Below are 13,687 nucleotides of genomic sequence, written 5' to 3'. Positions count from 1 at the left end.
ACTCTCTTAAGAGTACATTAAGAATTAACAAGAGATCAAATAAAATACAAATTAATAAGTATAACACAAATACAATTATCACAATACAAACAGTACTACATGAGCATACACCGTACTTAATGACATTTGTTATGCATAAGGCACTATTAAAGGAGAAATATCAGGTTATTTCAAGTGGATAAATTAACTGGATTGGTCTTTTATATTGTCCCTTGTCAGTTCGAATAACACATAAACGTACGTGTCCATCACGACCACTAAAAACCTCTTCGACAATACCCAGTGGCCAGAGAATTTTTTGATTTAGCGATCCCCTCAAGCAAAACTAATCAAATCTCCTCTTTTAAGATCCTTTCCTGGTGATAAATTTACGAAATTATGTGCATTTCTCAATTGCATCAAATAATTATCTTTCTATTTCATCCATAGTTGACGTAAAATTTTAGTCTGATATAATTTTCGACGAGTCAAAGTTTCCTTTGTAGAAGGTTGCCTAAAATTTCAACGAAATGTATAGGATAGCTAACATGCTCTTGACCAGGAAACGAAAAATGGGCCGGAGTAAGAGGTTTGAGTTCATTTAATTCATTGCTTACCTAAGTAAGGTGTTTATGATTTAATACCAATTCGATTTCCGCTAGAACGGTCGTCATTTCCTCGAAGCTAAGACAGGCCTTTCGAAGGATTTTCTTTAAAGGGTCCTTTATGCTTCTCATATATCTCTCATAGAACCCACCACACCATGGAGCATGAGGGACAATAAACTGCCACGTTATTTCATGTAGAGCAACAAAATATTTTAAGTCCGAATCAATCAAATTTGGGCGAAACCTTTGAAAATGTTGTCTTTGGTCTTAAAACTCTTAGCATTATCAGAAATGATGACCTTACAATTCCCCCTTCTTGCCAAAAAGCGTTTAAGGAGAAAATAAAACTTTTCGTCGACATATCAGTAATTAATTCGATATGAAGTGCTCTAGTAACTCCACACGTGAATAAGGCTATATTTGATCTTTGTAGAGTGTCCTTTCTGAAACGAAGAGAGACTGGACCTGTAAAATCAACTCCAGATACAATAAATGGAGGATTTTCCAATACTCGATCCTTTGGCAATTGAGCTGTTATGTGTTTAGCAGGTTTTACAGAATATCTGCTGCAAATGAGACAATTTTTTTAAACTTTCTTTACAACTTGTTTATCCATTGGAATCCAAAAGTATTTCTAATTTTAGCCAAGTTTTACCATGCTGGAGTCGCAGATACTCCACCATGGTAAATTTTGTCATGTTCCCTTAAAATTTAATAACTTAGTGAATTTCGACTGCTTGGGTAATATAACTGGATGGATTTCATCAACGGCTAAACCGCTTTGCTCAAGCCTACTTCTTACGCGCAAAATACCGTTTTCATCTAAAAATGTGGCTAGCTTATAAAGAGACAATTGCTTAGGAATTTGTGTACCAAAAATTAAGGCATTCTAATTCAGAAGAGTACACAAGCCCTTGTTCATATTTTATCCAGTCTTATTCTGCCTTCAAGAGCTCAACTGCAGTGTAAGGTCGCATTTTTACATGTTCTTTTCTAAGTATACCAAAGAATCTTTTAATTAATACCGTAATTTTCAGTAAATTAGTTAGGTTACTATAGTTATTCAAATCTAAAATGAATTGAGAATTCCCCACTGCAGATTTATTTTGTGTTATAGTTTCAAATTCCTTTCTCAATTCTAAATCCTCAGATTCTCAATTTTAATCTTATCAGGCCAAAACTCATTAGGTTGACTCAACCAAGGTGGTCCATGCCACCACAAAGTATCTTCAGTTAAGTTCGAAGCTGAAATACCCCTAGAAAGGATATCTGCGGGATTTTGCTTTCTAGGGCAATGATACCATTTGTTAGGATCGGTAAAATTTTGAATTTCTTCTACTCTGTTCTTTACAAACGGTTTGTAGTTACAGGCCTACCCTTTACCCAAAACAGACATATTTTGGATTTAGTCCAGAAGTAGCAATTTACATCAAATTTCAAACATTTACTTACTTGTTTAACAAGCCTAGAAAATAATAAATATGCTAGCAATTCCAAACGTGGGAGTGTTTTAGATTTGAGAGGGGCGACTCTATTCATAGAGCATATAAAACTAGTGATAACTCTATTGTCTCGAGTGAGTACTCTCAAATATAGCACTGTCCTATATGCCGCCATAGATGCATCTGAAAAAGAATGAATATCAAATGAAACAAAATCACATAAATTGAATTCAGAAAGATAATATCTAGGAACTGCGACGTTATTCAAGTATTCAACTTCGCTGCACCACAACTGCCACTAGTAGTCCACTAGTAGTGAAGAGGGGAGTTCATCATCCCAGTCCACGCCAGCTTTCCATAGTTCTTGAAGTAATAGGTTAAGTCGAACTATGAAAGGTCCGATGAATCCAATTGGGTCAAAGATACGACCCAATATTTGCAAGGCGAAGCGTTATGTACTGGATCTGTTGGAAAGAATATTCATGAAATTTTTTATGTCGAAAAGCATCAAGTCCTTGTATGTATTCCGGCCCATTCCTAGAACTTTCGATGGCGCACTATATCCAGTGATGGCTTCTTCGGTATCAATAGTTTCTATACCATTTCTCTTCCATAGGTTGCGAAGTTCGAGAGAATTAGTCTGCCATTTCCTTACCCACCATAGATGTATTTTAAGAATTAGCACCATTTCAGTATTTTTAAGAATTTCAATGCTTTCGAGAATGGTTTTCAGAGCTGTCTCTACTCTACTTGATGATTTTGTTGCTGGAGCTACTACGTCAGCTCCAGCAACAAAATCATCAACTCAGAAGGAATTTAGTAGCAATTCACAAGTTTCTGGATACAAATTTCGATAATTTTTATAATGAAATTTCAGTGTAGCTTCGACCAGGTAAGGACTTGATGTAAGTCCAAACAAAACACGAGTAAAATTCAGCGCAATAAATTTGCTTGAACTTAGATCATTAATCCAGAAAAATTTAGTATACCGACGATCTTCTGCGTCGATTTGAATTTGCAGGAAGGCTTGCTGTATGTCAGATTTATAGGCTGCAGAATTTTGCCTAAATTTTAATAGCATTCAAATAAACTAGGATACAAGTTCGCACCAGTGTGGAGACAGTCATTTAGTGAAAGTTCTCCTTCTCCATGAGCTGCACCATTAAATACAATTCGCAGACGGCTGCTGACTTTGCTTTCTCGAATAACAGCGTGGTGGGGTAAGTAAAATGATAAATCATCCCTTAACAAATCAGAAGATATTTCAACTATTCCTTCTTTATGATAACTATCAACAACCTCCCGATATTGCTTGTACAATGATAGATCTCTCTTGAACCTCTGAACTAAACTACTATTAAAACGCTTCAATGCGACCTCCCTATTTCTTCCGAATTTCTCCCGCATACCTGCTATCCACGGGAACTTCACACAGTACCTGTCATTTATAAACTGAATCGATTCGTTAAACTCCTTCGGAATTTCCCCTTCTTCGACACCGGAAATTTTCTGCATATGATCTCATGGTATTTATTTATGCATATCGTGTGCTTCTTATTGAGGTTTTTGCTCCTTTATGTGTAATGCTAATTCCCTGCAAGGGGGTATAAATACATTAACATCTTGATCATTTGTACAAAATATATCCTTGTAACACACGCATGTGTATGCAAATTCTAGTGTATTTTAGTGTATCAATAATAACTTAGGTGTTAGGCCAGTCTTATGTATGCAATAGTATTTTACATGCATATTCAGGTATGTTTCAGTTTACCTGAGAGCATCAACACGTCTCCTTATGAGAGAATTAGCGTCGTGAGCAAATTAGTGTTAGATTTGTTATGCTTTATTTTACAGTGTTTAGTGAATATATTAACTTAAAATGATTAGTGGATTTTTAATGTTCGTATCTGAGAATTAATTTAAAAAATATTATTGTTAAAACTATTTTTGTTTGAATACGGGAAAGCTCTTATTAGTTAGTGGGAAATTTGGTACAGCTAAAAGGCGGATTTTTTACGTTCTCTCTTTTTCCGTTTCCGCGACCACTTTGGGGTCAAAGGTCGGCGGCCAGCTGCCCTTTCCTCCCATTAACATTCTGGGCTCAACATGTGGTTTGCTGGTTTTGAGGCAAAAATTTCTAACTGGCGTCGCTACTTGGCAGAATTATGGTTGAAATCATTCCTTGTTGTTAGCGCGCGAAGGGGTGTGTCACTTTAAAAAGGGAGTCTTGTTTCTTTGAAATTTGGAGGTTAGTTATTGCTCTTGTTCTGGTTGGTTAGAGGTGATTCAAGTTTTGTGTTGGATTGGATAGATATAATTTTATACATATTTTGAGCCAATAGTGAATATAGAGGCGGTCCGTAATTTGCAGCGTTACCGAGGTTTTAAAAGTGGTTGCAGAAGAGGCAACAGCAGCTTCTTCGAGATTTTTCTAATTTTTTAGAGATTTTTAGCAGAATTTACCGAGAGGAATTTAAAAGGGACAAAGCGGAGGTAATTTATCGCCTCCCAGTGGCTCGCGAGCTGCGGGGGCCGGAACGAGTGCTTTGCGGGCTTCTATCCTGATAGTTGTCGACGATTGTGACTGAAGAACTGGGTCTAGGTCCCGCATTTCCTTGACAAGTAGTTCTGGGAGATTTTTCTTTTGGTTTCGTCGCTGATTTTTTTTTCCTTTGCTGGAAAACAATTCAGGATGCTCTTGCTGTGACTCCAGATTTCTGAGGAAAATTAATAAGCGGGTGGGTCGTCATCTCCAGTTGTCTATTGCATGCCGTTATCCTCATTGGGGAACATCGGATAAAAGGGAAGGCTAATTTTGTGATAATTTGCTACTAGACAGAAGTAGCAAGTAGCAAGTTCTTGGTGCGCAGGAACTATGAGAAGAAAGGGAAGAAGCTGACATCGTGAGGCAGCCTTTGGGCTTTGCTTTAAACAACGATGAAGTATCCAACCTTGAGTGCCTTCAGCAGACTGTGGTTATGAACACTATGAGGACTTCGACCGATTATAGTTTTCGATATATAAAAGAAACTGTCTGGCAGCTCCCTGAACCCCAATACACTGATGTGTATTCGACATCCGTGAGTGTATATTTTCTTCTCGTTTTCGTTTGTGATTGGTTATTTAATTAATAATTGAGAAAGTGAATGTTTTTGAAAGAAATGTTTAATTGAGATGAGTTACAACTTGAATTAAATTTAGGGAAAATCAATGTTTCTTGAAAGAAATCGTCACTGATTTAATGTGTATTGAGTATTATATTAAGTAATTTGATTAAGTCAATAATGTAAAGAAGTACCCTCCCTGGTGTTTTAGTGTAACAAATATCTAAAAAGATTAATTTTCAAACAAAATGCGAAATGTAAAATTACATTTCAGTAACAAATTCATCAAAAATGCTATCTCTCACTAAAATAAAACTAAATCCACTGACTTTCCTAAAAACACATAAATTTCAGTACAACTCTAGAGATAGCCACAAACACTTTTCATTTAAATATAATAAGGAACACTTCAAAACACCAGGGAAAGATATATCCCACAAGTAAGAAGTCAAACCACCAGTTCAGATAAATTAATTAATCCGATGGTATAGCTACAACACACTTAAAATTAATTTTCCTACTACGTACTAAGTTATACAGCTGTGGGGGTACGGACAAAACCCAAATAATCTATTTAAGCCGGCCCGGTGTTCGGACCCGTTTTTTAACTGTGACCTGCACTGAACATAGAAAAATAACCGTTGGACTATTTCTTCTACAAAACCTTTGTTTAAAGAAACAGTTTTAGAAACAGACAATGTGAAAGCTTCTTGAAACAGTAAAAATTAGCGGTCCTTCCAGGAAGAAGCACTCAAAAATGCAGAAAATAAGCCTCTTGCAATATCTAAGAAGGAATTTGACGATCAAGCTAAGTCTAATCTCCAGCAGTCCAATACTAAGTTGTTACTCATCATTTTACAACAATGAAACAGTTGAATCACAAAAGTATTTCGAAACTTATCTCAGTTGCACATTTTCTTTTGTATTTTGAGTAATGATGTACCATTACACATTAAGAACGCCCCTTTATAATTATGTAGCAAATGACCCAATGTGGCGTAGAGTCATTAATTTATTTTAAAGAAGAATGCATACGAAACCTGCAATGTCATCGCCGAGATTCGGACCCTGGACCACTAGAATGCGCGTCGAGTATACTCCCAATAATACCACGTAGGCAGGCGAAAAGGAGGGAGAAAATACTTTATAAGGCTCATAATTTTAATGAAACAAATTGTTGCTTCTAAAATTTTCACATTATTCATTCATTATGAAATTCCAGTGTAATTCTTAAAAAAATAACAAAAATAACACGCCTTGATACAGTTTATCATTAAATAATGTATATTAATTAAAAATGTTTTTATATAAATTTTATTATTAACAGAACTTTTATGAAGCCTTCATGTAATGTTTACTCCTTAATTCGAGAGTGTGATTCCTGTTTTCAAAACCAAGGAAAACCATAGTCGCATTTATCTAAAAACTCCATTTTACAGTTGTGCCAGTGTTGAAGTTCATGAGTGATTTAATTAATTTGAAATTTAGGAATTTCGTTAAGCTTTTTGAGGAAATATCAAAATTGTAAAATAAAATTCTGTAATTTGCTTTATTGGGCTCGTTTCTTGTGTAAATTGTAAAATAACTCGTAACGAGATTTTCTATTTTTCGTAACATCAGGAGTTAGGAAAGTTTTAATATAACATATGATAAATTAAGTAAAATAATCTGGTTTTATATTTCATATATCATCTGAATGTTTAGCAGAAATATAATTATTATAATTTATTGTATTTGTTTAATTTGCTACTGTGAACATTGTTTGCATTTAACTGACTAATTTAGCAAAATACTTTTCAAAATCTTTTGCTCACTGTAACCTTAAATTTCGCGTGCCATTCAGCGTATTAATATAACTGCACAGCACTGTATAATGTGTACGTTTAATTACCATCAATTTATGTTACCTGCATGTTGCAATTATATCACTATAAGACAATTTTGCTCCAGGGAAGTGTGGACAGAGCGCTAAGCTTGTATTGAATAGGTATCTTGAAAGTTGTTAAAATTCAAAACATTTCTGAGTTGAGGATAAGATTGGAACTTTATCAGATATTGCTAGTTACATCCAAAGGAATACACAGTTTACGTTAGGTAACAGAAGTCACGTTAGGTATTATAAAAGAATGCTGCATACCTGTAAATGCTGGATCTGCCCTGGAAGGTGAAGTATGGCAATGTGTCTCTCCAGCTCGAACTCGAATGTCATCAATTGCGAAAAACCCAGGAGATCCAAGGATAGCTCGGAAAACAGCCTGAAACTGAGAGTATTAAAATACTTTCAATTATTAAAGGTACGTAAATAAAAAGTGCAATATGATTATATATTTAATTTGTGTTTTTAAATATCGATAAAAATTCCTGTTTCATTCTCACTGCAACCGCAATAATTTTAGAATGAATGCAACTTATGAGGTAATAAAAAGTTCTAGACCATATCTCTTAATACATCTCAGTTGTTGCAGTTTGAAATTTAGGGATATAAACACTACTTTTTTTAAGCATTGGACGATAACTTGGCTTTGAAACCACAAGTGGCCAAAATCCAGAGTTTAAATATTTTCTTACAAAAATAACTTTCAACACAACTCATTACAGAAATCAATATAAATGCTACATAACATGTTTATAAGTTATAAAATATATGTCTGTACAGAAGCAAGACAATTGAAAAGAAGAGGAACAGTGGAGGGAAGATACTGTGCATTGCTGAACAATTAACAGTTCTATTGATTCAAAAGAACTGAACTTAAACTTATATAAGTGAATGTTACAGATATTTAAATATAATTTCCAAAACTTATGTAAGTATCACGCATTTTCTTAGGTAAAATCTAAAATACGTACTCGAGTTTCTGAGGATCTTGGATTTAGGGATACAGTACCCTTCATCCATCGATATTCTGTTGTCGAATCTTGCAGTCTCCAAACTATTGATTCTGTCCCATTTTCGTCTTTTCTGACCACCTAACCCGAAGTGAAATATTTCCATATAAGATTTCATTACAGTTTAAATGTAGTAAAGGCAGTTTAAAGTAAATCAAGGTTTTACAAATATATGTTCTTAGAAAAGGAAAAAAAATGACTGATTGATTATTAGAAGTTTGTTTAAGCCCTTAGAGAATTATAATAATGTGCAACTGCAATCAACACTTTAATTCATGCGTGCATCAGTGGCCGAGCGGTTCGGGGTTCGATACCAGGCAAACGGGTTGGCTGCATGGGCGTTTTCGTAGATTTCCCCGTGTGTGAACGTGTATACGAGCCAGTTTCCCTTAAAACGTTCTCCACGAAGTTATTGCCCTCGAGTGCTTTGCTATAATCATATATATCTTCAGGCCGAAGAACTACGCCAGGAAAGAACAAAGATTACTTAGTTTCATATATACAATATACAATGCAAATATCCTGCACTTTATAATTAACGAAAAAATTACTTTTCCCCTTTAAAAGTAAGGAATTCCCTCCTTCTACAAAGTGCACAAATACCGTAACAAAAAAATCTGATGAGTACACCACATGACTTCCTTGTACGGAATATTAAATTATACGCATTTTTCTTCCATTTCATTTAAACTTATGGGATTAAATTAAATCTACTTCGTCGATAGCGCATAAACAACAATAAAATAAATGCACTCTTTAAAATTCACTACGTTTGTTTACTATAGCGACACTCTGGCGTTAGGTTCACTTAACAGCGTTATATTTCGTTCATATTGTAACTTAGAATTCAAAAAATTTATATCATTTGAAGAATTATCTAATCGTTGCTACATGTTCTATTCAAATACTATAATAAATCTAGAACGATGTATAAAAGGAATTAAGCAAACGAAACAGAAAAGAAACAATCAAAATCGTAAAAACAACCTTGTATTTAGCGTAGGTATAATGAAACACTCAATCGATTTCGAGGGCAGCTAAAGGTCCCTCCTCATCAGGAGAAAGAAATACCTAGAAAGAAGAAAATAAAGGAGAAGGAGTCACAGAAACACGTGGTCCTTATCAGCACTGCACGTGGTTAAAACTGGATTTTTAATCAGAGTTGCACTGGCCGCCTACTTTTACTGAGCCAGGCTATCTGATCAAGCATAAAGGACAAGAAAAATTAGCGGAGTTAAAATAGGGAGCGAGGGGCAAAATGCACCTTCACGCTCAAAATCTGAACTTCAAATATTGGAAAGCTTAGACTTTATAATTGACCGAGCTATTGCGAAGAGCAATGTTGCCGGTTCCAAAATTAAAGCCCAAGGGCGCTTGACATAAATAAATCCGGACGTGGAGAAAATCTCAGATGAGAAAACGGAGATAAGGGGAAGAAGAGAAGTACCAAAAGGAGCAAGACAATCCAATCGGACAAGTTCGCAAAAGGTGACGAGCGATCATAGCTTTCAAGGAGGACCCAAGACAATGGAAATCAATGACAACAATACGAGAAGATACACTACAGCAATAGTTCCAATGACAAATTCAAATATAATTAAACAACATCAATCAGTAGTGCTAAATACAACACAATACAAAACAACTATACAACACAATTTAAATACAATTATTCAACGAAGCAACAGAAGAACTTCAATCAAAATCAGATGCATTGGAAGTGTAAATAGCTAACAATTGAGGATCTAAGTGAAAAAGTTGTCGTCTCCTCCCATGAAGGTGTGAGCTGCAAGTGGTCTGACGCTTCTATCTTCGAAGAGAATTTCATAATTAAAAACTTGGGAGTAATTAACAAAGTCACATTGCACAGCTTTGTTGAAGAATTTTTCATTAGATCTTCTGATGTAATCTGGAATCGTCTCAAGTTTTAAGTCTCTGTGTAAAAGTTTATTGCGGATAAGATAGTGAGAATCAGTAATAATGCGCAGAAATTTGTTTTGCACTACTTGTAATTGATGCAGTTGAGTTTGAGTGACCGTGTTCCAAGCAGGAGCAGCATAACAAAGTATCGATCGAATGCAAGTGGTATATATATGTTTTTTGGTACGCAAGCTAAGATTTGAATATTTTCCAATGACCGGGAGAAATCTGCATATTATGCCCATGGCTTTGCTCTTGACACTATTAATGTGATTAGACCATGTGAGCCTTTGGTTCAAAATAATTCCTAAGTATTTGGCCTTTGTGACCAGAGGAACAGCTTCCTGAAAAAGGTAGAGGTCTTTAAAAGCAATGTTTTTCTTAGTTTTGCTAAGAATTAAAAGTTGTGACTTGCTAGCATTGATTTTTACTCGCCAATTTGTGCACCAGTCTTCTACGGCATAGAGGTAATTTTGCATTTTGTCTATTGCATGATTAGCTTGAATGGATTTAATTGCAATTGCCGTATCGTCGGCATAACATGCTAACAGAGAGTAATTGTCCAAACCAGGGTGAGGAAAATCTGATATGTAGAAAAGATATAGTACTGGACCGAGAATACTTCCTTGTGGGACGCTGGATCTTATAGGTCTTGAATTGGATTTTTCATTTCCTTGAGCGACGAAGAAAGTGCGGTTTTGCAAAAAGAAGAAGATCAGAAGAATGAGCTCTCTAGGAAGTCCCAAGTTGATAAGCTTGAAGACGAGCCCCTCATGCCAGACGCGGTCAAAGGCTTTTGCCACGTCCAGCATAAGGAGCGCAACACTTTGCTTGTTATGGAATGCAGATCCCACAAATTCTACAATTCTTACTAGTTGTCGAGTAGTACTGAGGTTTTTTCTGAATCCGTACTGATCATTAGGTAGCAGGTGAAGAAAATGTTCCAATCTAGTGAGAATAAGTCTTTCATAAATTTTACCAAGGCTGGATAACAAACTGATAGGACGATATTCTATCTATCTTGGTCACATCTTTACCCGGTTTGGGAAGAAGAAAGATCTTGGCTTGCTTCCAAGGATCAGGGAAATAGTTGAGAGCAAGACAAGCGTTGAGAATACTAGCGAATTTACTGATAAGTTTTCTAGGTAAGTTACGAAGCATTTTATTTGTAATTTGATCACTTCCAGGAGCTTTTTTGATGTTGAGATATTTAATAATATTAGTAATTTCCATAGGAGAAGTAAGCCTTGGGATGTTATGAGCCGAAGAAGAATGAAGCCAGGAATACACATAGTTTTCGAGAACATCTTTAAAGGTCTGATTCATAGGCTCCATATTAGGAGTAAACTGCTTTTCCAGGTATTCAGCGAAAATATCGACTTTATCTTTAAGTGAGTAGGCAATTTTAGTATCCGTATGAATAGGTCTATTATTAATACTACTTCTTTTAAGATTTTGAAGATACTTCCACAGAGAACCATCATTAATATTAAGTTTAGATATAAAATCTTCTCTTGTTTCCTTTTTAAAATCAGTGATAAGTTTCTTGATTCTTCTATTAAAAATATTGATTTCTCTTTTAAGGGCAGGGTCCCAGTTACGGGGCCAAAGCTTCAGCAACCGGTTTCTTTCTTTGATAATGTCTCTGATACTGCGAGGAAGTCAAATATTATTGTTAGTTAATTGAATGGTAACTGTAGCATCTCTGAAAGCTTTCAGTATACTGTCAGTGAAGATATGAATGGCAAGATCGATATCCTGCTTGGTAGAAAGTGAAGTGAAAATAGGAGGATGTTTGATTAAGATATTGTGAAAAGCAATCCAGTCAGTATTATTTCTGGTAATAGGAGGGTCTTCTTTAGAAACACCAAGAGAAGCAATGACAGGTACATGATCAGATGTACGTTCTGCCTTGATTTCCGAGGAAATAGGGATATTTGTAAGGAAATAGGATATATATATTTGTAAGTATTTGTAAGGATAATATCCAAGATGTCTGAGAGATTTGGAGAGGCAGGACGATAAGTGGCTTCAGAAGGTACATGTAATGCGACAGGATGATTGCAGATAAAATTATGCATAATACGTCCATTGGTGTTAGAACGACGACATCCCCATTCGAGGTGCTTAGCATTCATGTCTCCGGCAATAATAACTTGCTGGTCTTCAGGAAGTAAGTTTTTTAACATATTCTCAGAAAGTCGGTTTCGTGGTGGATTATAAATAGCCGTAAAATGGATGGTACCAAATTGTGGGAGTATAACAGCAACAGTCACACTTTCGAATCTAGAAGCAGAGTTTGTCGAGACAAGACAGGATTGCAGAGAGTTTTTAACAAAAATTGCAGCTCCTCCTCTTCTTTGTAAAAGTCTATCACCTCTGTAGGTGCGATAATTAGCAATATACAGTCTATCGGCAGGAACAACATGCGTTTCAGAGATCATGCCAATATCTATGTTATATTCTATAAAAAAGTCCGAAAGTTCATCAATTTTGTTAACAATGCCAGCAGCATTCCAATAGCAAAGTTTAAGAGAATCTGACTTATTGAATATGCTGGTCAGAATTAGTTTCATCTGATACTGTATTAGTGGCATTTTGACGGATGTTTTGCGCAAGGAGTTGTATTCCTGAGTTTTTCAGGAAGGTGACTAGAGTATTAAGGTCATCAAATATCTTTTTTTCTTCTGCAATAAGATTTGGAGAAGGATTGTTATTAGTTTTGATGGCTTCAGCAAAAGACTTATTGATAATAAACCTATCAGCATATGATTTGATTTGTTCTCTTTTAGCTTGCTTCGGAAACTTTTCACAACCTTTAAATGAAGCTGTGTGGTCTAGACCACAATTTGCACATTTAGCAGGTGCATTCTTGTCTTTTTGACAGGTTCTTGAGTCATGGTTATCACCACATTTAACACATCTAAAGTCATTGTGGCAAGCAGCTTGTGAATGGTGAAATCCTTGACATATCGGAAGCACTGGACTGGGCCAGAGCGTCCTTTATATGGTTCGAATTTGATATGTAATCCACAAATTTTGGCTTCTTTAGAAATTTCTTTAGATTTTTCATTTTTCTTCAGAGTGATAAGAAAAAGTGGAAATTTTTTAACTTCTCCTTTAAATCTACGAGAAAGTTGACTGACACTTATAACTTCGTAATTTTTGCTTAAAAGTTCTTCTTTGATTTCATCAGGATCTGTGTCCATTGTAAGATGACGGAAGACCACTTTATGATTCTTCTCATCAGGCAAGAGAAAGGAGTGATATTTAATTTCCTTTTTGTTCAGAACACTTGTCATTTCTCTATGAATGTTGACATGAGAGACTTTAATTTTAAAGCCTTCTTTTTGAATGTAACCTGTGTAATCAGATTTGTCTGATAATTTATGTTCTGCAAATAACGCTTTTAGTTCTTTCCAATCAAATTTTTTATCATTTATATAAATGGCAGGTGGCGCTTTGCCTTTTTTGTTTTGATCGTTTTGTATTTCTTCATTTATCTGAGATTCATTTGGAACAACAGGACTAGTGTCCATTGATTCTTGACTATTAATGGAAGGAGTAACAACTGGTTTGAGCTGAGAAGGATTAATGGGACGAAAATGACCCTTTTTCCTTTTACCCACACTACGATCTCCTTTGGGTTTTTGTTCAGTTTCGTTACCTGAACTATCCGTTTCTTGTTCGAAAGGAATTTCAGTTGAATTGTCTTTATTTGGCTTATTAGGTGAGCCTTTCATAC

General features: G+C 35.4%; 1 protein-coding gene across 3 annotated transcripts in view; it reads right to left on the bottom strand.

Annotated features, from left to right (window-relative positions):
* Positions 1-13,687, bottom strand: part of LOC118198258 (apical endosomal glycoprotein-like) — a 92,822-nt gene that overhangs the window by 9,361 nt on the left and 69,774 nt on the right. For 2 of the 3 annotated variants that reach the window (XM_035369895.2, XM_035369898.2), the window contains 2 exons: positions 7,984-8,103; positions 7,274-7,397 (listed from right to left, as the gene is read on the bottom strand). In XM_035369895.2, the coding sequence (XP_035225786.2) occupies positions 7,274-7,397; positions 7,984-8,103 (244 nt within the window). The remainder of the gene's footprint in view (positions 1-7,273; positions 7,398-7,983; positions 8,104-13,687) is intronic. The other variant, XM_035369896.2, reaches the window with a different exon arrangement.

Source organism: Stegodyphus dumicola, chromosome 11 (assembly GCF_044657685.1).
Source record: "Stegodyphus dumicola isolate Sdum_Otavi_A_Nest chromosome 11, ASM4465768v1".
Lineage (NCBI taxonomy): Eukaryota > Metazoa > Arthropoda > Arachnida > Araneae > Eresidae > Stegodyphus > Stegodyphus dumicola.
The sequence above is the reverse complement of the archived record's forward strand: the minus strand, read 5'-3'. Positions and strand labels throughout refer to the sequence as shown.